This window comes from Macadamia integrifolia, unplaced genomic scaffold (assembly GCF_013358625.1).
Source record: "Macadamia integrifolia cultivar HAES 741 unplaced genomic scaffold, SCU_Mint_v3 scaffold2146, whole genome shotgun sequence".
Lineage (NCBI taxonomy): Eukaryota > Viridiplantae > Streptophyta > Magnoliopsida > Proteales > Proteaceae > Macadamia > Macadamia integrifolia.
In genome coordinates, this window is record NW_024868539.1 from 61,619 (window position 1) to 87,651 (window position 26,033).

General features: G+C 39.4%; 1 protein-coding gene across 1 annotated transcript in view; it reads right to left on the reverse strand.

Annotated features, from left to right (window-relative positions):
- Window positions 1-20,862, reverse strand: part of LOC122065889 (protein BOLA4, chloroplastic/mitochondrial) — a 24,224-nt gene extending 3,362 nt beyond the window's left edge. The window contains exons 1-2 of the mRNA XM_042629713.1: window positions 20,490-20,862; window positions 5,480-5,547 (exon numbers count right to left, since the gene is read on the reverse strand). Coding sequence (XP_042485647.1) covers window positions 5,480-5,547; window positions 20,490-20,765 — 344 coding nt within the window. The 5' untranslated portion in view covers window positions 20,766-20,862. The remainder of the gene's footprint in view (window positions 1-5,479; window positions 5,548-20,489) is intronic.
- Window positions 20,863-26,033: the final 5,171 nt, after the last annotated feature.

Genomic DNA, 26,033 nt, shown 5'->3' on the forward strand with positions numbered 1-26,033 from the left:
AAAAAAAACCATTGGATCTGTTACAGTGTCCGGGAGCATTATATTACAAGAAATTGGTTATTTCAGTCAGCAAGGACTAAATTTTGGATGATCAAAACTTTGTTGTGTGATTTTGTTGCCATTAAAAAGCTTATTGAGTTACCCATCCAAAGACCAAGATCTTGCCTTTCCAAGCTATATCTGGAAAGTTATGACCAACTTTTAGAGTATCAATTTATGAATTGTTATGGGATTACAATTTTAGAAAGTCTAATTAGATATTAGTCTTGTTTTGGGTTTATTTCTTAAAATAGTATTTTCCATGTTTAAGAAAGGGGTTTACCGCTCATTGCAGCCACTAAAATTGTAATTATAGTCATTTAAGCAGTCTTTTAAGATTGAAAAAAGGTTAAACTCCAGTGGGGAATTAGGGGTTTGATTATCATCAGGATATTCTGGGTAGAATGGCTTGGTTTCTCCTTATAGTTAAGAGGATGGTTCTCTTCTATGTGGTTTAATGGTCAAACCGTAGTTTTTCTCACGGTGAAGCCCATATTCCTCGCTTTCTTTTTAGGGAAAAAGGCTGGCACCTAACTGCAATGTACACGTGCCCTCATAGGCACTTTCTCCTCATTTAATAACGTGTATTTCACTGAATGCGACTTAGTAAGAACATGTTTCGGAGCGAACTCCTATTTTCCTATTATGAAATTGAAATAAATTAGGAATCTAACAGAAAAAAGAGAAAAGGATCTTCGAATTACTTATTAAGATCTAAACTAATAAAATTAGAAACAAAATAAACCTCAAATTGGAAATTCCTACTTAACCTAATATCTACCAAAATAAAAAAGATTACATAGATTTCCCAAAATAAAATAAAATCCTAAAATATCCTACTGAACCCAAAAAATCCAACTGGGCCCGGTTCGTCTCGGTCGAGGTTGCCAGAAGCGTCAACATGGTTCAGCCTTGACTCTGCATCACAAGCACAACCCATTGTTTAACATTGCCAGGCATAGAACTATGTGATCCAAAATCCAGGATCAAACTAGGTCTAAGTTGGACAAACGACCACAGCACAGCACGTTGTCCAACCAAACCCAGATTTATCAGAAAATTTGCCACCTACCATCCAATAGCATAGTTGACTACTAAACCATTTAGTTTAAGAAACAAGTTCTCACAGCCAAACTCCATGATTATTGTTAAAATATATATAAATTGGGGCGGCTCGATGGGGGTTATAGTTGTAATTGGGGTATAACTTTTAGTTCTTTTATGACTCTTTTGCTTATTATAAATAAAGGGCTTGTGTGATCAGTTAGATCACTCAAGCATTCTACCCTAATTTAGTTGTTAACATGGTTTCAGAGCCACTTTTCTGATCTAGGTGTTTTCAGCCTTCCCTTTCTCTTCTTCCCAAATTGCAAGCCTTCATCCCTTCTCGACCTCCAGCTTCTTCTCTTCCTTTGTCTCCCTAATTCCCCATAGTGCACCACTAGTGAGGTGATTCACATGAATCTAGTTGTTGTCATACACAATGTTTTAAACCCTAACACTTTATGAGTGAGCAATTGGAGTAATTTTTCGCTACCCCACAATTCTTGATTCTTCCCTTCTTAGGGTTTGATTCTTCTGTTAAGATCAAACCTCACCTTGAAGATCAAGCACTGCATCTTGAAGAAGTATCCACCATTTCTTACAGGATTAAAGACCATACCCATCTACGATTTTAGGATTTTCTCCAAAACCCTAATCCCATCGATTTTTGGGTTCCCTCCCTCAAAATCAAGTCATATTTGGAAGAGACCTTCCTCACCCATACAGAGGAGATCGACCAGCCCTGTGGCCCATCTGCCAAGGTTGTGTGTGTGATCCTCATCTTCTTGAAAATTTAGGGTTTTCTCCCAAAACCTTAATTTTTCATATCTCACTAGTTCATCAAAATCAGACAATATTTGGAGTGCCTCATTACCCCTACAGGGCAATTCAATCCAAGCACGGGCTCATTCTCACGTCTTTTTTTAAGTTTGGGTATTTCTCCTGCTTATTGTCGATTTCTCCTCAGTGCCATCATTTCTGAAGAAACTACTGCAACCACAGAATCTGATGGGCAAGTTGCAATGAATACATGCCCTTTGGCACTAGCTATGTGAAATTGGAGGGAACTAATTACCTCATGTGGTCCAGATCTACCTATCTTACCATTGCTAGCAGAGGAATCACTGGACATATCACAAGCAAATCAAAGAAACCCACTGCAGAAGGTATTGCCTAGGACAAATGGATTACTAATGACTCTCTGGTAATGTCTTTCCTGATTAATTCTATTCATCAGTCTATTTCTAAAGGGCTCTTGTTGTTAGAAACTACTGCTCAGATTTGGGCTACTGCCAAGGAAACCTATAGACAGATAGGCAATGATGCTCAGGTATTTGATCTTCGCAACAAGGTTCATAACACTACTCAGCAATATCTATCTGTGTCCAAATACCATGCTGAACTTCGCACTATGTGGTATGAGCTTGATCACTTTGCAGACTATCACCCTTCAAGTGTTGCGGACATTACTCCTTATACAAAGCATGTGGACAAAACCAGGGGTGTAAGATTTCTTGGCTGGTTTGAACAAGTATGATCAGATTCGTGTCTAGATACTGAGCAAATCTCCCTTCCCTACTTTGGAACAATCCTTTGCCTTAGTTCATATGGAGGAGTGTCATCATAACTCTATGCTTCATCCCCCCATTGCTGAAAAATCAGCCCTACAGACTGGTTCCACTACTTCTGAGGGAACAACCCGTACTAGTGACACTACCAAGGAGGTGGTAAAATATGAACACTGCAACAAACCATACCATACCATACCATACCATACCATACCAAAGCAATATGTTGGAAGCTTCATGGGAAACCAGCTGATTTTGAAACTAAGTGTGCTCGTGGTAAATCCAAGAACAAGACTAACTAGGCTAAAACTGTGGACAAACAATCTACAATTGATACTAGTCTCTCCCAGGAGGAACTTTAGGCTTTCAAGCGCTTGCTCAAGGCTTCCAATTCATTAGTTCCTACCAATTCAGTCCCTTCAAGTTCCAACTTTGCCCAATCAGGTATCTTGTTTGGTGCTCACTGTGCATCGGTACTCTCCAATCCGTGGATCATTGACTCCGGTGCCACTAATCATATGACTGGTTCTTCCAACCTTTTTCACCAGTATTTACCCACCTCGGGCGGAGAGAAAGTTTGTTCGCAGATGGCACCCTATCTTTTATCGCTGGAAAGGGTTTTATTCAATGTTCTTCTCTCACATTAAATTCAGTTTTACATATCCCAAATTCGTAGCCGACCCCATTTAGTTGGGATAAGGCTAAGATATGTTGTTGTTGTATATCCCAAATTCTACAACTAACCTGCTATCTATTAGTAGCCTTACTAGGGGCTTAAACTGTAAAGTAACATTTTATCCTTCCCACTGCATTTTTTCAGGGTCTGGTAATGGGGAAGATGATTAAATGTGGTAAAGTGCAGGGTGGTCTCTATTTTCTTGATAATGGTTGTCTCCCTACAGCTACGATTTCTACTACTCTTCATCAGCAACACTTTGTTTCCTCTGATCTACAACAATGGCATTGTCGTTTAGGACGCCCTCCACTTGGGAGTTGGAACATTATCTCTTTTATTTCCGCAATTAGTTAAGCAATGTAATAGGGATGAATTTTTTTTTTTTCGTGAAGCTTGTACTTTGGCTAAACAAACTTATTCTAGTTATTTTCCATTAAATAAAAGTTCTTTAATTTTTCCATTTGGTTCAATCTGATATTTGGGTCCGTCTCGCCAAACATCTATTTCTAGCAAACAATGGTTTGTGTCTTTCATTGATTGTTACTCACACACAACGTGGGTGTATATGTTGCAACACAAGAGTGAGGTGTCCGGTTGTTTTCAGCGCTTCCATAATATGATTCAAACACAGTTCAATGCTACTCTGAACATTCTTTGAAGTGATAATGGAACGGAGTACATGGAGGTCCAGTTTAAAGTACCTTGCTGAATATGGGATTATACATCAGACTAGCTGCATTGGTACTTGTACTCAAAATGGAGTGGCTGAACGTAAGAACCAGCATTTACTAGACATTCCCGTGCAATGATGTTTGTCAAACAGGTCCCATCTCAACACTGGAGTGATGTTGTCCTCACTGCTGCCCACTTGATCAACCACATGCCAACTTGAGTCCTTATTCTCAAAATCCTATTAATGTTCGAAAAGGGGATTCATCTTTCTCGGTTCCTCCCAAAACATTTGGGTGTGCTTGTTATGCTCGAAATCAACACTCAGCAGGGAAATTGGAACCTCATAGCATCAAGTGTATCTTTCTGGGTTATTCCCCTACACAGAAATGATACAAATGTTACCATCCTCCTACTCAGCGTACTATAGTCACCATGGATGTTGTGTTTCATGAGTTTTTTTGTTACTACTTGCCACCTCTTCAGGGGGAGTCAAATATAGATAGTGAAGAGGTGACTCCGAATCTGCCAAATCTACTTGCTCCACCAGTGTATCCACCATCTTCCTTTGAAGAGAGTGAGGGGACAAAAATTGATGTTCCATCTTAGGGGGAGAAAGAGATCACTGTTCCACCTCATGGGGAGATGACTTCTGTTCAGCGTACCATTGGAGAATTTCAGATCGATAATTCTACTCTTCAAGTGTATAGTAGGGGCCACCCCAGAAACAAGCAACTTCAAACCACCACCACCACTACTACAGCACCTTTACACATCCCTTCGCCAGCTCTAAATCCAGAGCCTACTGAGCCTAACACATCATCAGGTACAACTCCTCCTTCTGACCAACCTATTGCTTTTAGGAAAGGTGTTAGGACTTGTACTCAACACCCCACGTCTCATGTTATCTCTTATGATTCCCTTTCTCCTTCCTATCGTGCATTTGTGTCCTCTCTTTCTTTTGTTCATGTTTCCCAAAATTGGCAGGAAGTATTTGCAAATGGAAAATGGAAGGCAGCATGTTGGAAGAAATGGGAGCCCAAAAAAAGAATGACACGTGGAAACTTGTGACTCTTCCTCCACGAAATAGACCAGTTGGGTGTAAATGGGTGTTTGTGGGAAAGAAAAAAATTGGACGGCTCAATGGACTGGTACAAAGCTAGTCGGTTTCTATAATTGAAACTGAAAATAGACTTGGAACTTGACTCAAACTTCAGTTCTACTAACGTATCTAACTTCAACATAATAAAATAAAAATTTTAAATTTAAATTAAAAAATAGCCCTAATGTGTGTAACTGCATCACCTTTTGCCTTGCAAGTTACTTTGTTAGCAGAGTCTGCACTATGCAAATATATAATCACTCCCTCCCATTAACAGGAATTTCCTTTGCAAACTAAGAAAGAAACCACAAGAAGATGAAGCATTCATAGTTCATTCATCCAATTTCAAACTATATACAACCAAGGAAAATATATGCGCACCTAACATGCCGACCATCTCCATAAGCATCCTTAACAGTGACTGCATCTGCATTTAGTTGCTCCTTGATCTGTGGATGCATATGGTTATGATTAAATGTTTCTAACAACCACCCAAGTGAAGATAAAATGAAAATCATACCAATAAAAGGTACACCTCAAAAAGCAGCATTACCAAAAAATAAATAAATGTGACCATCAGTTTTAGTTATTGAAGGTAACTGCAGACCATCCTCTAGATAATTGGACCTACGGATCCAAGTCATGAAATTAAAAAGCAAGTCACCCTGTAATGTTTCTTTTCCTTTATGATAAACAACTATGAAACATCACGTGTCTGTATCCAAATGACCCTTGGAGTAAATACCCACCTGCCATCCTCCAACATGTATACATGTGCTGTATGACAGCACTCATAGAGCACTATTTCAATATCATCCTAAGATCACACAATCAATAGCAGACTTGCATTGCTTGTAAGGCCCTGGACACAGTTTCCAAGAAAATGAGTCTGCAAGATGTCAAATGAACTGTATTTCCCAAGGCTCCGTCTGGTTACAACTTACAAGTAAAGGGAAATGAAAGGAGGTGAAATTAATTTGAAAATATTATTGATGAGGACATCACTCAGGGATTCAGAACATATCAAGGGAGACATGGACGTACACAACAACACATCACTTCATTGTGGCCAAATGTCCCTTATTAACTTGTGTGGATGCATCTTTCTGTTTACTAATGTGTAGTTTGTTTTATTTTGCTGTATTTTATTTTATTTGGTGTCAAAATGTTATGTACTAATGTTGTAATACTAAGTAGTTGTTAGGAAGTTGTTTTTGGAGAAATAGTTACTAGGGAGTTATTGCTGGAGTAATAGTTCTTATCAGGGAATTATTTTCTCTTCTTTTTTTTTCATTTGGGTTTTAAGCAGTGTATTCTGGGATGGAAGGAATGAAAATATATTGGAATGTGTGAGATTTTCACTCATTCTCTGCAGCATGAGTGATTCCGTGCATACCTTGGAGTGAACCCAAGTTTGTCTAAAGCCAAGCCCCACTTTCTCTTCTCTAATTTTCTCTAATATGCTCTCTTCCCTACACCTTGGAGTGAATCCAAGTTTGTGTGAAGACAAGCACCTCTCTCTCTCTCTCTCTTACAGCCCCAAACACTATAGGGATTCATCATTTAACAGCAAGGATGCACTAAGGACCCATTCTTCAGAGTTTGATGGTGACTTAGCAGTTAGCACTTGATCACAGCACTCCAACTCGCAGCACAGCAAAGGAAGGTATCACATACCCTTTATTAAATTTCCATGAATCCTCAAAATGAATTTTCTGCACTTGTATTTGGAAATTTTCATCATTTATGGCTGTTGTTTGACCTCATTTCTGTATGTATGTTGTGAATACTGCGTTAGTAGCCTTCCCAAAACCCAAATTCTCTGAGTCCTTGGACTTGTATTAGATTTTCCAAACCTTTCTTGCACCGTATCAAAACACAATTCCAGGTTGTAGCCCTTTGTGTCCTCATAAAACTTTCCCATCTGTTATATGTCAACCCCTAATGGAACACAGTACGAACCGCCCTCCCAAATAGAAACAATGAATTTAGATATTTTGGCTGAACAGTTGACTTGCATAAATGCCAGATTGGATGACATCCAAGACATGCATGTGGGATCTCTTGAGGCAGAAAGGCAACTTGGAGAGTATAATCCTAGAGATAGGAAAATGACATTAAGCAAGAGGATGCTGAAAGACAGGATGAACTCAGAGGAGTTAAGTCCCTAATGACCCAGCCACGTCAATTTCCACATAGAGGGTCCTATAGACGACATAAATTTCCCTACCCACCAAGAGGTCCACGCCATCTTTATGATGAGGACGAAGATGAATGGGTGGTGCTGGATAGGATGCCTAGCATGCAATGACCAAATAGGGCTGGTGACATAACACAAAAAGTGAAGATTAAAGCCCCCACATACGGTGGGAGACTTGATACAAAAGTCTTCTTGGATTGGCTTGCAGTCATGGACCACATAAGAAAAATGAAACCTATGGGCAAGCCAAGCAGTAATGGATGAGTGTAGAGCATCACATTCAAAGGTTGGGACATGAACCTATAGAATGTTCGGCAGAAATGATAGAAAAGTTGATAGAAAAATACCTCCCAGTTTCCTATGGAGATCAGATTTTGGACCAGATGATTACTCTTCGGCAGGGCAGCATGTCTATTGCTGAGTTTATGAGTAAGTTTGATGAATTCATGGTCTGTTTGATGTTAATGTAGATCGCAAAGTGATTTTTTCACAATTTCGTACTGGTTTTAAGCCTGAGATCAGAAAAGAGATGATTCCACACAAAGTGAATTCGGTTGAGTAGGCCATCCAATTGGCATTGGGAATTAGAACAGTGTGTTAGGCAACCATTCACAGGAAATATGGATCCCAATCAGAAGAGTTTCCTCGAGAAAATTCTCCAATGGTGATCGGCTACGTAAATTTGTGATGCAGTTAGGTGTGGGAAATTTTGGGAGTAATTTAGTTATTTGATTTGTTTCCTTTAATTAATAGTGTAGGGTGTGGTTAAGTTAGTAGGAAGATTAGATTTTTATTTCAGTTGCTATTTAGGTTAGTTTCCAATTTATTTAGCTTCTATTTTTACACTTTGCTTGCCTTTATATTGATGCAACTCAATGGAGATTTCAGATTTTGAATAATTAAAACTTGATTGAGATTTTGGGTGTTAAACCGTGGCTGCCGATTTCCTCTTCCTCCCTCTCTTCTCTTCCCCCCTCCTATTTCCTCTTTATTTCTTCATCTTCATCTTCATCTTTAAGATTTCTGGTTTTCTTCCTTTACCCTATTCTAGGCGATAGTACCATATCTGAAAGGAAGCTTCACTACAACTTTGTCTCCAATCGGTTGGCCCTGAGGTTTAAATGGGAAGCATGGCTCTCATAGGCGATCAGAACCCCTGGAGTTTCTTCCCTCCAGCCAGCCTCTGTTGTGAGCTTCACGACCAAGTTAAGAACTGAACTTTACCTTACCGCCAGATCTGGTTCAGGACCCTCGATCTCTCTTGTTGCAGGTTATTCCAAGCTGAACCTAGCGCGTTTGGAAGGGCAGGTTGGCGAGTATATTCCTGGAACATCAGACCCCATCGAGGTGTATTAAAGGAGTTCTCTCCTTTTCGTTTCCCTGATTATACCGCTTCCTGTGTTGACTGTCGTGAGGTTGAAGACAACCTCATAAAGTGAGTTTCTTAATTTTTTTTTTTCCTTATTTCCTAAACTGCCCCTACCATTTATACTTGATCTGATTTGTCCTTATTTTAATTCATATTCCTAGTTTGTCCCTGGTCATACGATTGCTCTCCACTCAAGTCACTTTTGCCTTCCCTTGGTTAAGTTCCAGTTAATTACAAAACTGCCATTCTGTTATGAGTATCCACCTATTTACAGATTTGCCACCTTCATTGGAAGTTTGATTTTATTTACAGTTCTACCATCTTGTTGAGACTATTTTAATTATAAACATACCACTGATCATTGCGATTAACTAATTGAGTGTCCAAGTGGGCCCCTAAGCGATCCAATTCCAGCTTTTGGAACCCAGGTCCGCATCAATTTGTCTCTGCAGCACCTAGAGGAAGTAGTACTTCCTAATTCACACCAAAAGATGCAAAAAGAAAACGATCAACTATGGAAAGTTCTAAGGGCAGCTACAAAGTCGTGCATAATCACTGCAATTACACCAGACATTATGCCTATCAATGCCCAACCAGTAAACTTTACACTAGAGTTGAGGAAAATGAGGAAGAGTCCAGAACATGTTGAGGATGAGTGTATACACATGCCTGAAGAAGCCCAAGAACCTGGAGAAGTGACACCCCAACTCAATATTGTGAGGTGTATGTTCACAAAAACTGAAGTCTAATGATGACTAGCAAAGAATCAATGTCTTCCATACTTAGACCAAGTGTGGAGATAAGAATTGCAAGGTCATTATATACAGTGGCAGCTATATGAAAGTGGTTTCTCACGCCACCATTTCACGATCGGGCCTTAAGCCCAACCCTCATCCACATCCATGCAAAGTTGTTTGGGAAGATCAGACCACCATTCTAGACAGCCAGTGTTGTTTAGTTCCCTTACAATTTGCTGAGTATAGGGACATTGTTTGGTGTGATGTACTACACACGGACGTCACACACATCCTATTGGGAATGCCTTGTTTATTTGACCTTGACGTGACACATTTTAGAAGATCAAACACTAACATTTTTATCTACAACGGAATGAAAATCAAACTCAATCCTTCCCAACCTCGAGAGTTTAAAGTGAGTGGTGAGACAGTGAATCATTCTAAAATTGAGCCACAAATATAAAAGGGACTTCCTTTATAGACAAGAGTTTGAGAAAGAATGCAAAGCATTTGAAGTGTTCTATCTCCCAGTTTGAAATGAACTAAAAGAACATTCCTAAGATGTTCCATTAGAGATCCCGAGAGGGGGTGCTCCTATACTCTCTGAGTTTAGTGACATCGTCTCTCAGGACTTGCCAAATGAACTTCTTCTCATGAGGAATATTCAACATGAGATTGACATTGATCTGGAATAATTTGTCCCCAATCTTCCCCATTACCCTTTGAGTTGAAAAGACAAATTGATGAACTTTTAGGAAAAGGATTTATTAGAGAAAGTCTAAGACCATGCACAGTGTCAGCACTCACATTGCCAACTCCAAAGGAAGATGGCAATTGGTGCATGTGTGTAGACAATCGAGCAATCAATAAGATTACCATAAAGTGTCGTTTCCAAATTTCCAGATTAGACGATATGCTCAACATGATGGCTTATTTGGAGATTTTTTCCAAAATAGATTTGAGCAGTGGATATCACCAGATCCGCATCCAGCTTGAGGATGACTAGATACCTGCCTTCAAACAAAGGACGGTATGTATGAGTGGTTGGTCATGCCATTTGGCCTAATGAATGCACCTATTACATTCATGAAAGTGATGACTCAGGTGCTAGCCTTTTGTCGAGAGGTTTTTGGTAGTCTATTTCGATGACATTCTCATTTACAGTAGAACCATGAATGATCATCTCTCTCCTCTAAGGCAGGTTTCACTATTCTATAACAAGCCCCCAAGTGGTCTTCCTTGGATTTGTTCTATGGGAGAGTCTGTTTGAGAAGGTTAGAGTGATTTCTAAGTGATGCAGAATTGAGGCTGAACCGGGTTGACCCTTCGGACAATCTCAACCAAGACGAACCTGATCTGATTTGATTTGGGATCAATAGAATATTTTAGGATTTACTTTATTTAGGAAATATTGGGTCATTTTATTTGGGAAGATATGTAATCATTTATTTTGGGTAGTTGTTAGTCAATTAGGGAGTAACTAATTTGAGTTTTATTTTGTTTCTAATTTCATTTAGAACTTAGGAAGTAATTAGAAGTTGCTATTTCAGTTTTAGATTTTCATTGGGCAAGTTTTAATTTCAGTTTATTATATAAAGGCATGTAACCCAAGTAATTAGACAAATTTTGAATAATAAATTAAATATTTGGTTGAAACCTTGGTGGTTTTAATTGGTCATGTGACCTTCTTCCTCCCCCCTTGTGTGATTCTTCTCTTCTCCCCTGCAACTTTGAGTTCGCTTAAGGATTACTGCCCTTTCTCTACTGGCCCTCCATCAAGTGGTATCAGAGCCGAAGGATCCTATGTTTCCTCATCAACTTATTTCTTCCCAAGTTTCTTCCCATTCCTCTGCTTTTCTAGTTCTGTCCTGAGAGCCTAAAAAAAAATTCCTCTCTGTTCAAAACAAAGAATCGAGCCATTTCCCAAACCCTTCCATCTTCCCTAGTAACCCACCCTATTACTCTTCAGTCGAGCCCCTTTCCCCCCCCCCTAGGTTTCCTCCAGCAATCAACAAAGAAAAAATCATAGCAGCAAAGAGAGAGAGAGAGGATGGAATCAGAAGACAGAAGAAGAAGGAGAACAAAAGACAAAAAAGAAGAAGAAAGAGCAGACAAAGAAGAAGAGAAGTAGAGAAGAGAGAAGAAGAACTTTACATACCTGGTTCAAAATTCTTGCCACATCCTTGTCAATTTTCATTCCACCATCTCCTGGTCTTCCGCCATCGCTCCTGGAGTCTCGCCTTGGCTGGAATCCCGTGGTCTCTCCATCAGCGAGCTCCCTGATCTGCTGATTCCATGATCCCAACTACAAGAAGGAAGAAAGCCCTCTCCTTTGTCGGTAAAACCCACCCCCATGATTCCCATTTTGTCCCCTTTTTCTCTAATTACCTTTTTCTTTCCCTATTTACCCCTCCCTTTCTCTTTTATCACTTTCCGTCCTAATCTTTTCTTTAACTTTTTTTCTGACTTGCCAGAATTACCCCTCCCCTCCTCTTTTATTCCCCATTGTCCTATTATTTTTTACTACTTCCACATATACCCCTGCCTCCTATGTACTATGTTCGTGGGTTTACAATTGGACTTCAGTCATTTACAATTCTTCCATCCTTGGAAAAAAAAAATTTGACCCTTCATATTTACAGTTCTGCCACCCACTTGATTATTGGAGTCGGTGTCGTATTTTTGTGAGGGCCATAGCAATTCCGACACAAGATTGGTCATGGATTTCTTTGTGTTCAAATTTCGAGTGTGGTTGCCCAATGGAAAGCCTGCTACTTTGTTGATTGATGAGTGACTAAATGACAATTTCATTTCACGAACTGTGGTGGATATGTTGGCAAAGACCAATCAGATCATTTTTTAGTTAGAGGATGATGTCTTCATTGAATTTTCTGTTTCTCATTAATATGATGGTGTTTTTTGTGAAGTGTTTGACTCTCCTCAACGCATCATTAAATTAGGTCGATGTTGGTCGAAACAACAAAACGGCATCCTTGATCGTAACAACAATATGTGCACCCTCTAGGCTTACCACATGCATAAAAAAATTCATCTTTATGGATTGGCTGAGTCAAAGAAATTGATACTTCTAGTACAACCACAAAACGTACCCAATGCATCAACACAAATGGAAGACCATCCTATTGTGGAATAGGTGATGACAACGGAAAGTGAGAAAACCGTGAATCAAGTAATGAAGGACATCAATGCAGTGCCAGTTGTTGACCATCATGAGTTCGTTATTCCCCATGATTTTCTGGACTTAAATGCACCTCCACAGCTACACATCTTGGATTTTGTTCGCGATGCAGACAACGAGCAATTCACCCCCGCCTGTGAGTTTTTATTGTTATAATTATTTAAAACTCGTGGACGAGTTTTTCTCAACATCGGGGGAGTTGATGTAGAATTGAGGATGAACCGGGTTGACCCTTCGGGCAATCTCAACTGAGACGAACCGGATCTGATTTGATTTTGGGATCAATAGAATATTTTAGGATTTACTTTATTTAGAAAATATTGGGTCATTTTCTTTCGGAAGATATGTAATCTTTTATTTTTGGTAGTTGTTAGTCAATTAGGGAGTTACCAATTTGAGTTTTATTCCGTTTCTAATTTCATTAGTTAGAACTTAGGAAGTAATTAGAAGTTGCTATTTCAGTTTTAGATTTTTATTAGGCAAGTTTTAATTTCAGTTTATTATATAAAGCATGTAACCCAAGTAATTAGACAAATTTTGAATAATGAATTGAATATTTGGTTGAAACCTTAGTGGTTTTAATTGGTCATGTGACCTTCTTCCTCCCCCCCCTCCCTTTTGTGTGATTCTTCTCTTCTCCCCTACAACTCTAAGTTCGCTCAGGGAAGTGTCCACGAGGTGCGTAGTTTCCACAAATTAACAACATTATATAGGAGGTTCTTATGAGGCTTCAGTTTGATCATGGCTCTTATCATTGATTGTCTTCAGCAAGAACAGTTCAATTGGATCATGACCTTTCGCACTCTATGAGTGTTACAGTGGTCGAATCATGACCTTTTTTCAAATGACCAACTATGAATATGACCATAGTAGTCAAGGCATTGCCTAGGTAGTTTCCACAAATTAACACGTTATATAGGAGGTTCTTATGAGGCTTTAGCTCGATCATAGCTCTTATCATTGATTGTATTCAGCAAGAAGAGTTCAATTGGATCATGACCTTTTGCACTCTAAGTGTTACAGTGGTTGAATCATGACCTTTGTTCAAATGACCAACTATGAATATGAGTATATGACAGGGGAATACAAGACTAAAGAAGAGTAGATCATAAACCAAAGGAGAGGCGGTGGAGTGAAATCCTATTTGATGGAGGTCTGGTCTGCAACTAGAGTATATCTTTCGAGCTTTCGTTTAGAAGGGAAGCGGCTGGTCTGTCTGAAAGAGGGTGGCTATCTTATGAATACTTTCGGGAAGCCCTCTCTTCTTAGACATTGAAATAGAAAGCAAAAGAGGAGCTCTTTAGGGGACATTTATGCATCTTTAAAAGAGGTCATGGTTCGAGAACTCAATCGAAACCTGCGAAATTTCGCAAGTTTCAACCGTATCACCAGGGTCAAAACGATGTCCTGTGACAAAAGTCACAGGTTTCGACCATGTATCGACATGTTTCAACCAAATTCAACGATATTTCCCATTCGACCGAAATATGGAAATTTTTTACCAAACCAACTGGTTCGACCCTTTGGGCGGAACCAAGTCCTATATAAGTTAGTTTGGAAAGAAACCCAAGCCTTCTATTAGCAAAATTCGATCCTCTCTTCTTAGTTTTTTCTCCTAGGAGTGGGAAACTTGGAGAAACAGTGGAGATTTCCATTTTTTGCCTAACAAAGTTGAATCTAAGGGTGGTTTTTGCTTCATCTAGGTGGGGATACCTAGCTGATGTTGATGATTCATTTTATAGATGGGCAATGACAGACTACCAAGACAATTGGGCCCAAAACATGTCATGGGACACATATGTGGTCCATTCAGAGGAGCGGCTACGACATCTGTAGTGATACGCAGCTCGTGGGATGGAACCGCCTAGACACTCTACTTGGAATTGACTTTTGAGTGTTGAGTGTTGAGTGTTGATTGTTGTCACTTGAGTGTTGAGTACTGAGTCTTGAGTGTTGATTGTTGAGTGTTGAGTACCTGCGTGTTGAGAGATAACTCATGATGATGTAATATTTTCATTTATTTTAGATCATTTGGATTATGTATTATGTATTGTTGTAGATTGTAGACTATATATAGTGTAGAATATGTAATTATGTATAATGGTTTCAGAATTTCAGTCAAAAACTCAGCGTAATGATCACCAAACCTTTGGTTCACCACACAAGTATGACTTCTTTTTTTTTAATGAAACTAATGATGTGAATGTGTTAGAAATGTTTAACATAGGATTTACACAAAAAATCAGGCAAAAAAAAAAATACTGCTTGGGGGTTAAAACCTAAGTTTCCACCAAACCGGGAAAAATTCCCTGGTTTTCTCGAAATTTCCCAGGTTTCGACTGAAATTTCGGTCCCCAAGGGTTGAAACCTGATACCTTAAACCTTAAACGAGGGACACTATGGGATGAGTACCGAACCTCCAAGATGGCTTATTATTTCAAAGAAGCAAATTATGCATTCCAAGTACATCCATCTGAGAGTTCGTTGCATGGGAGTTGCATATTGGAGGTGCATCAGGGCATTTCGGTAGAGACAAGACAATTGTCATTGAGGAAGACAAGTTCTTTTGGCCTAGTTCGAAACGGAACGTGGGAAGATCATCGAGCAATGTCACACTTTCCAGATGGCAATAGAGGAGGCAAAATATTGGTGCACTATGGCAATACTTGACTATGGATTTCATGTTGGGCCTTCCTAGGATGGTTAAAGGACGTGATTCTATTTTCGTTGTTGTGGACCATTTTTCTAAGACGGCTCATTTAATGCCATGTTCCCAAACATATGATGCTTCACATGTAGCCAAGCTATTCCTTAAGGAAGTTGTTAGGCTACACGGTTTACCCAAAACCATGGTGTCTGATAGCGACGCCCCATTTGTAAGTTACTATGCAGAACACTTAGGATAATGTTAGGAACAAAGTTGCAGTTTTCATCTGATTTTCAGCCCTTTGAGCCTTCTTCATCAGCTACCCAGACCACACCCACACCTGCCACATAATTCTTTCATGGATGAGTTCCTAATTCTAGGCCAAACCCAAAGAAAGTTCGAACTTTTTCATATTCTATGTTACATTCGTGCCTTGACCCAGTCCAATTTGAACTGTTATGATAGGTCTCAGACCGGAGGTGGGAAGTACCACCGGATTTTAGCTCGCAGCTGCCCACTACCGAAGGGGGAGAGATGACCCCACATGTTCGTGCATCGCTTGTCAGTCCAACTTGAGGGGATTCAAACTTTCCAACCCCAGACGGTAAGTGACCCGACACCCTACACCTAAATCCCGGCATGCACCAAAATTGCCGAAAGACCATGAACACAACCTAGGGTAACTACCCGTGCGAGACCAACTGGTGGACAGCAAGCAATCAAGACAGCCTGTCTTGACCACCGGAAATAACCCACCGGAAACAGCCTAGGCTTGTTTCTGCTGGCTGTTTCCGCTGGCCATTTAGGCTGCTGGTTGGGTTCTGATGCCCATGGGTCCCGCCACCCGCATCGTAGACAGCCCCGAATGATTCCAAATCCTCCCCCACACCTTCCTCATTACATGAGCACCTTACGGACCGAACTAGTTGGGTCCACGTGCACCCGGAAGTCGGATTAATCCGTTCGGACCCGACTAGGACCAAACCAAACAAGCCCTAAGGCCTAACTTTCCATATAAGTGGAAATGAGGAATTCATTTCCTCATTTCTCACTTATACAAATCGTGGGAGAGGAAAGGAGAAAAAGGAGAAGAAGAAGAAGAGGAAGAAGAGGGAAGGAAGCTTACCTTGGTGCCGGCTGCCTGCCTAGTTGCCAAAATCCCTACCGGAGGTAAGTGCAACATCTCCTACCACTCTCTCTCTTCATTTTAAGTTAGGGCAAGCTAGGTATAGGAGTAATCTTGGGCCACAAACACTACTGAGCTCGGGGATTGCGTATTTCATCTCCTCGGTGCCATTGCCAAGCTCATATCGAGTCCGGTGAGCTCCGGTAACAAGATTGACCAAATGACCACCTAGGGTTTCGATCGTTCGATCGACGTATCTCCCAAACGGCTCAATGGAATCGGGATTTTAATAGCATACAATAATGCTAGGAACATCCCCCACAAACTCGACGGAACAAATCCTGACGATCGGGCCTGAACCAGAAAGCCCCAATTCACACAGGCAGTTTTATACTGCCAAAGGAAACAAGCCACCGGAAACACTGGGTCTGTTTTCGGTGACTGTTTCGGGTAAACATATTGGCCATAGGAGCTCTCTGTTATGTCCACCGGAAACAGTGGTAATACTGTCACTATGGGACTTTATCTGTACCCTTTGGGGGGTGACCTATGTGGGCCCCTCTCGATGTTCCCAACACGTATTGACGATCGGTTACCTTTATGCCTAGGACAGTGACGCACACAAACCCTGAGGCCAAAATTGAGTTAAACGATCGGTGGTCATACTTGAACCCTAATTCACACGAGCATAATCAATGTGAGGGATGGTTGCTTTTATTTTGGGAACATTTATTTATTTAGAATTGCTCACATGTGTAGATTTTTACATGTTTGATTATATTGCTCACATGATGACGATGTTCTATCATATGATACATTTTTATGAATATGATATGAAATGTTTATGAACATGTATGACGGGATCTGGTGTGGCCGATGTGGTATCGGTACTATGATTGCCGTGTGTTGTTGCATTCATGCATTGATTTTGTGCATTAGAGTTAGTTGTAGTCGTGGATTACACTTTGTGGCCGATGTGTTACCGATATCATGTACTCCGGGACTGCATTTGGAAATTGATACGCTTCGTGGCTGATGGGGATACCGATGTTGCGTAGTCCATACTCAACTATTATTATGTATGCTAGATTAGGTAAACAGTCGTGGGTTACACTTTGTGGTCGATGTATTACCGATATCGTGTACCCCAGGACTGTACTTGGAGATGAATTACACTTTGTGGCCAATGTGTTCCCGGTATCGTGTAATTCATACTAACTGTATCATTATGAAGGCATGTAGAATATTTATGGTTAGGTATCACTCCCTATGCTACATCCCATTTCCAACAAGGGGTAAGGTGTTGGATAACCCAATGGTAGTATGTTTGACAAACCTTCAATACCACACCCACGATACGATGTGATTGTTGTCGAAGGCGGGAACTTGTCCGACATGGCCGATGGACATACCGGTGCCACGACTGCCAGGAGCGGATTATCAAGTGTTTGCTAGGTGACCCATGGCCTCATACGGGGATCAGCAGGCTCCTAATCACAACTAGAGTTTGTATCGTTGTGTAGTCGATGGCGGTTTCGGGACCAAGGATACAGCCTAATGTGCCGTAGTAGCATTTACCAGACTTAGTTGTATTGCTAGGTGGATAATAAATAAATGAATTGCATCACGAGCATCATGGACTATGTGTTTAATTTCTGTAATCATGCATCATGAATTATATATGTGATTACTTTTGTTTGGTTGTGCATGAACCCCACCCCTCACTAAGCAAGTTGGAAAGCTCACCCCACGTATATGCCCCCTTTTAGATGATGATGCAGGTACAGTCATGCCTATGGTTTGCGACTCTCTTTCCTCTGGACCCAAGTACGGAGTGAGCGACTGGTGAATGCCGGAAGCTGGGAAGCATGACCAGGATTGTGCCTGTGATGTCTGTGCATACGCGGCACCATGAGGTGTTGGGCGTATTTTTGTTATTTTGATACAGATTTGTGGATGGTATACTTTTGAACTTGATATTTATAAGTCTTGGATAATTGTAACAAATAGACTGGTTATGGATATTTACAGTATCACTAGATGTCTTCCCCAATTTACTTATGATTCCGCTATTATACTCTGATTCTAACTATTAGTTGGTTTATGTTGTGAGATTGTGAATCGTTAAGGTACTGCTAATCATAGATCCTGGTAGGTTCGTAAGAGGGGTAAGCGTCTTACTCACACCACCTGTATTCCTACACGGTAAGTTGGGTCTACTAGAAGTGGGGTGTGACATTTTATCCCTTCTTTACCACTACTACTAGCTATGCCAAGAAGAAGAGAAGAGGTTGAAGACATTTTATACGAGCAAATCGTGTCTATTTATGAAGGGGGGGATATTGCAAGATCCTTGTCAAATGGCGAGACAGACCTAGTACCAATTGCACATGGATCACTAAGGACAAACACCAACGCCTTAATCAAGCTTTGCTAGAGAAAAATGAGTCTATTTTTATCAGAGGTGATTTCTTCCCACCCAAGGAGAACTGATAAGGAAATCACTCATGGATTTAGGGCATATCAAGGGAGACGCAAACGTACACGGCCGCACGTCACTTCAATGTGGCTAGATTTCCCTTATTAACTTGAGTAGATGCATTATTTTATTTTATTTTATTTGGTGTCGAACTGTACTGGTGTAATGCTAAATGTAGTGGTTATCAAGAAGTTATTGTTGGAGAAGTAGTTATTAGGGAGTAATTGTTGGAATAGTAGTTATAAGTAGGGAGTAGTTATTAGGGAGTTTTTTTCACTTTTTTCTTTTGGGTTTTAAAGACTATATATTTTGGGATGGAAGGAAATGAAAATATATTGGAACTTACGAGATTTTATCCCATTCTCTTCATACCTTGGAGTGAAGCCAAGCCCCTCTTAATAGGATTCCTATGCGGTTTGATGTGGATTCCCAGAACTGTTCACCATCTTTTGACTTAAAAACTTCAGGAAAATCAATTTTCCCCACTAGCCTAAACTTGATTTACGCCAATTTTCATACCAGCCCCAGGTTTCCCCTTTTGGCATAAATTACAGCCCCAAACACTATGGGGGGTCATCAATTAACAGAAAGGAGGTACTAAGGACACATTCTTTGGAGTCAAGTGGCAATTTAGCACTTGATCACAGCGCTCCAACCCGCAGGGCTGCAAAGGAAGGCATCATCTATCCTTTATTAAATTTCCATGAATCCTCAAAAACAATTTTCTGCACTTAGATTTGGAAATTTTCATCATTTATGGATGTTGTTCAACCTGATTTTCTGTTCGTATGTGGTGAATATTGGGTTAGTAGACCTTCCCAAACCCAAATTCTCTCAATCCTATTAGATTTGTCAAACCTGTCCTACACCAATTATATTTATGACCATGCAACTACCATGAAAAATTCTTACAAAATACGGTAAACTTACAAAATCAAAGAGATTCCTTTTTATTCTATTCAAGGAATTCATGTGAAGTTAAAATTAATTACTATATTTGGTAGCTTTTGAGTTAGTCACACAATATTGGCAATGATTATAAAAGTTTCCAGACATTTTATTTCTGTTTGAATTTATTTCCCTTCCTTTCTCTTTACTTCCAACCAGACACAGAGCCTGAGTGTATGCAGGGTTTGCTATCTAGGTTCTCTCTAGGGTTAGCTCTTATGAGGGGCTCTATACAGTGGCCGGTAGTATTAACTTTGACATGATTTCAAACCAAGCAAGCACTGAACTGGCAGATCGATCCCGTAAAATAAAAATTAAGAGGAAAACAATATATTGACCACATACTACCCATTCTAACACACTTGAACATCTTAGCTACAAACCAGTATAACTACGTCTCAAACTTCAATGAACTAGTATAACGACAATTACTAAGCCTCATACGACCGATTCACCGTCCAAAGGGAATCCGACGAAAGAGGGACATGTAGAGCCGTAGAGGTCTAGGTAGTCGGAAAAGGAATACAAATCCAACAATCAAATCCTATGTTCTCAGGAAAGTTTGAAACGCAGACAATTTATGTAATCGATTTAAAGTTTAAAATCCATATCGGTCACGATCAAACATAATATCAAGCAATTCAATCGATGTGTAATACAGTAGAGTTTTAATTTGGGAGATAGACCTTCTTCTCCATGGACTGCATCATGGAGGAGTCGATTGAGCTAGAATCGTTAGCCTGCGTTGCTCGAACGGAGAAATTATGTCCCTTGACTCTCCGAACTTCGTTTCCATCACTGGAGACGCCCCGAATTTCGAGTTTATTGCCGCATACACCTTGGAGAGATCGTAACGCACTTGAAGAAACAAAGGGTCTGACCTGAAAACAAGGGAAAGCACGAGAGAGGAGCGGAGCTCGGAAGGCAGATAACACGTAAGGCAGTAGCAGCGTCTTTGCCATATTCAACGCTCTCTCGGTGTTCTGTGGCAACGAAAATGCTAAACGCTTGCAACAATCGTAAATTGCAGAGCCCTTTCCCCTCGTTCCTTTTACTTTTCTTTTAGGTAAACATCACTCCCTTCCCCCTGAGATAAGGCGAAATATCAATTGGACCCATCACCTTTGCGAAAATATCACTCCCCTCCCTTATAAGAAAAAAATGCTATCTAACAACCCCCAAACATTAGTTCTGACGGTTAAGTCAAATTCATTTTTTCATAATTTCTAAAAAACCACCCTATTTGTGAAATGCCTTCAGATATAGGATTTCCTGCAAATCCTCTTGTTTGGTCTTCTTTTTTCCTGAACTGACAAATCCTTCAATTTCAGAATAGAGGTTTTCTTAGATTTCTGGGTGTTTCACCTAGTTTGCCATAATTCACTACAATGCCATAGATGTTATGTCGGTACTGACATTTAGAAACTCCGAGCATATAGTCACCATTTCTTCTTTGGAGAGCTTTCATCCTCCTTCGTCCGGGTATTTGAAGATCAAATAGTGTATCAACATAAGAGACTACAAATTCATCTGGGTTTTCTTGTTTCTTCTCCTTCCTCTCTCTGCATGCTCTAATTAAAGGAATGAGAACAGATTCTTGTTTGCGACGCATCTCGAGCAATTGCTGCCAGCGTTTTTTGAAGATTACTTTCCCCAAATTTCCAAAGAAAGCAAAGACTCTAAATTTTCCCCCATTGACAAGCATAGTCCTCTGTGTTTCTTCACTAGCTGGAGACTGCCGGGGCAGAATACAAGAGAGCTTACATAGAAATTTCTTACAATAGAGAAATCTTACAACAAGAGAGCTTTACAGAAAAACTTAGAGAGGTACTAAAATAACTGATGATCACAACTGAGGAGGGGGTCTCCTTTTATAGACTCCAAATTTAAAGACCTCTAAAGTCCATGGATTTCAATGTAACTTAAATCTGTAAACAGTAACTTGCTATAGTACTGATAATAAGTGCATAGTTCCGGTAAAATATGGTGATGTCATCATGAGAGTCATGTGTTTTGTCATGATGGTTCAATATGATTTGTCTATTTTATGCTTCCATCATATTATCAATATTGTGCTCAGTTATAGAATCAAAACTTCCTGCTGAAGAGTGTTCTCCATAACCGAGTAGGTCTTCATCTATTGCTTCTTGTAAGGCAATGGTAGATTGGACATCCAAGAGTAAATCCAATGGCGCATCCAATGGTACCAAGTCCATAATATTGTCAAGAAATTGATTTGCTTCAGTTTCTTGCTGAGGATTGACTATGTAGTCAATATAAATGTCTGTGCAGAATAATCTTCGACCGTCGGTTACTTTGGTAGTAAATCGGTATCCTACTACTTCAGAGGCTTTTCTCCTTAATGTTATTAAAGCACCTTTCCAGACTTGTCGATGATCACTATTTTGTATTATTTCAAGACTTATATCTTCTTCAATCCTGGGGGTCCAATATATGCATCTTGGTTGGCAGTAGTAAGAATCCAGATTTGATAGGGTTGATAAAAATGTTATCTTTCCCGCCAGCCCAAAGAAGAGTAAATATTAAAAACCAAGCGAGACAAAAATTCCAATTTTTGAAAGTATGATAAATCATGGTGCGCATCATCATAGATAGATGACGGGCAAATTCCGTATTGTCAGGTTGAAAAACAATTCGTCCACAGAGTCCCCATTCGATAGTGTGCATATCTCATGAGTCAGTGGAATGATAAAAAATAACTCGAAGATAATTTTCATGAAAAAACAAGTCTTTTAGATATTTTTGTAATATCTGGGAAAAATGAAAAATATTATCTTCGACAATTTTTCTTTTGATAAATTTGAAGCATCCCTTAGGTAGTACATGCCTCGCTTTTTCATAAAGACAAATTCGTCTGATTTTATGAAAAATGGTTTTTTCATGATAATCGTAAGAAATTCAGAGAGCTTGAGAAAATTGTTTATTTTCTCATATTCAATATCATCGTCAAAATTCGTTTGGATAATGATTTTGAAGATCAATTATGGAAAACGTTTTTGGTTTGCAAAATGTTGAGCAAGGGTTGTGGAAAGAGTATGCAAATCTTGCCTGAATGTTTTTTTCTTATTGCCACAGTGTGATTTCTATACTTGATTAATCATGTAATAGACATAGTTAGGGAGTCCTTGATGTCTATAAAATTCAGTGATTTTGAATTCAGAGACTTCTGTAGGCCCTTGCTATAAGAGATTTCGAAATCGGATATCATTTTGCATCTGAGTCACTTGTAGATAAGTGAGAGGGGTTTCATATGGATTTTGTCTCACTTAATTTGATAATAAGGTGTTTAAGAGAATGGTGTTTGTGTCCATTGAATGTGAGATAGTGGAGTCCATTGAGATATTCCCGGTGTAGAAGAATATTGAAATGGTTCGCTTGGGGTAAGTGAAGCTTGTGATAAATCAATCTTATTTGCAAGTCGTGTATATGACGCTGAAGGTTTTTTCCCAAAAGGCTTTTGTGCCGTTGGTTTGCTAGAAGATTCATTTGCAGTAGGTCTGCTTGAGGATTCTTTTGCCTTACCTTTTCCTTTAATGGTTATCCATCCATCATTGCTTTGTTGTTTATCCATTGTCTACTGAGATAATTTGCAATAAAATTTCTTGAACTATTAATATATTCTACTTCAAATCTATATTGACTAATTTCATTAGATCAATTAATTTTTCTGTCATTGTCTTCACCTTTTTTGGATTTCAAAAAATCGTGAACTGCCTGATTATCGATTCGTATTAAAAATCGTTTTTTTGATATAAGAAAAAATTTGAATTTTTGTAATCCAAAAAGAAGAGCTAAAAGTTATTTTTTAAATATAATATAACGTATTTATGTATACGTGAATTTTCCTAAATTGTATCCACAAACTTGTCTGTCTGTTGGACTTTTCAGGGGTCTGGCTTTTAATACTGCTTCCCAATGTTCATTGGAAGCATCGGTTTCTAAGATGAGGAAATCACCTGGAGCAGGAAAATATATTGGAGGAAGATTTGTTAACTCCCTCTTTATTTTTTGGACGATCTGTGTGTCATAATCATTCCATGTCCATTCACTATCATTGTATAATTTTTCCAGTAATGGTCATTCTTTTTTTAGAGAGATCCTTAATAAAATTTCAGCTATAATTGAGAATTTCGAGAAACTGTTGTAAGTGTTTTTTATCATACAGTTTATCAGAAAACTCCTTTATTTTTTTCTAAAATGTGGTATTGTAATTGTAACCCATTCTGTGTTAGAATGAGTCCAAGAAAATTGATAGAAGTTTTCTCTAATTTGATATTTTTTGGATTTAAATTATTCCATGTTGTTGAAATAATTGAGAGGTTTATTTGAGATGTTCTTGATGTTCTTCCTTAGTAGAAGATAAAACAAGAATATCATCAATATATACAGCCACAAAAGGTAGATCTTCAAATATAGAATCCATCCATCTTTGGAAAATTTGAGGGGCTGTATTAAGACCAAAAGGCATAATTGTCCATTGATAATGTTTATTAAATGGGACACTAAAAGTTGTGAGTGGTTTACTCTCTTCAGTCAATTTAATTTGCCAAAACCCTTATTTGAAATCAAATTTGCTAAAATATTTAGCAGTTTTGGTCTTATAAATAAGAACATCTTTTCTTGGGATGAAGTATCCATCCAAAATAATGTTTTGATTGAGTCTTTTATAGTTGATTACCATACGGGCTTTTCCTCTAACTTGTTCAGCATGGTTGCGTACCATAAATGTTGGACTAGTGTAAGGACTTGTTAATGGTTCAATTAATTTGAGTTATTGTAACTCTTTTAATTGAATATCAAATTCCTTAATATCATCTTCAAAATATAAAATGGGTTTTACTCTAATGATCTTTAGTGGAGCATCGAGTTGAATATGGAAAAATCTTGGGCTTTTATCCCATAACTTTAATGGGTTATCACTAAAGTTATTAGATAATTTCTGGTAGAGCCAATGAGTGGGTTATAGAATTCAAATAGTTGGTTTTGGTTTAAAACCTTTTTCAATGAAAAAACTGTGTTGAGGGAGAATTGGTTTCGTAACCTCAGTAGAGTTTAAAGTTATTTTTATAGAATTAGGAAAAATTGTTAAAGGAAGATGATTTTATAAAAATGCATTTTCAATAATAAAATCACCATGCATGAAGGGAAAACAAAGAATTTTGGGAATAATAAATTGTATATTATTCAAATAAATTTAAACTTTATGAGCTTTGTACTCTAAAGTAACCAAAGGTCCTATGACACAATGGGTGAGTTTTTCTCCAGTGCACATGAAGACCAACAAGCAAAACATGGTGTATTGGAAATGATCCATCATTCGCATAGGCTCCCCAGATTCAACATGATCTTTGAAGCTTTCAGTTAACATTTCTAAGACCCATTTAACAATAACAGGTTCTCTCATCAATAGTTAAATCGTCTAAGAAAAAAGAAAGAATTTTTTTTTTTGATCAAGTTTATATTATAGGGAGAATTACATGATTACCCACTTTTGGGTTTCCCTTTACAAAATTACCCACAAAAAGTTTTGGTCAACAAAAATATCCAAAATTAGGTTTGGGTTTACAAAACTACCCAAAACAGTGATTCTTCTTCCTCTGCCTAATTGTTTTGTCATTTTTACCCCTGGCCAAGGTTGTAGCATGGCCTGATGGAGGCCAAGGTGGCAGCCCGGCATGATGGAGGCCGAGGTGGCAGCCCGGCCTAATGGAGGCCGAGGTGGCAGCCCGGCCTGACGGAGGCCGAGGTGAAGCACGGCCTGATGGAGGCCTAGGTTCAGCATGGCTTTTACGAAGGCAGAGGTGGAGCGCGGCTTGATGGAGGCCGAGGTGGCAGCACGGCCTGATGGAGGCCGAGGTGGCAGCACGGCCTGATGGAGGCCGAGGTGGAGAACGGCCTGATGGAGGCCGAGGTGGAGCACGGCCTGATGGAGGCCTAGGTTCAGCACGGCTTTACGGAGGTAGAGGTGGAGCGCGGGCTACCACCTCGGCCTCCATCAGGCCGGGCTGCCACCTCGGCCTCCATCAGGCCGTGCTACAACCTTGGCCAGGGGTAAAAATGACAAAACAAATAGGCAGACGAAGGAGAATCACTGTTTTGGGTAGTTTTGTAAACCCAAACCTAATTTTGGATATTTTTGTTGACCAAAACTTTTTGTGGGTAATTTTGTAAAGGGAAACCCAAAAGTGGGTAATCATGTAATTCTCCCA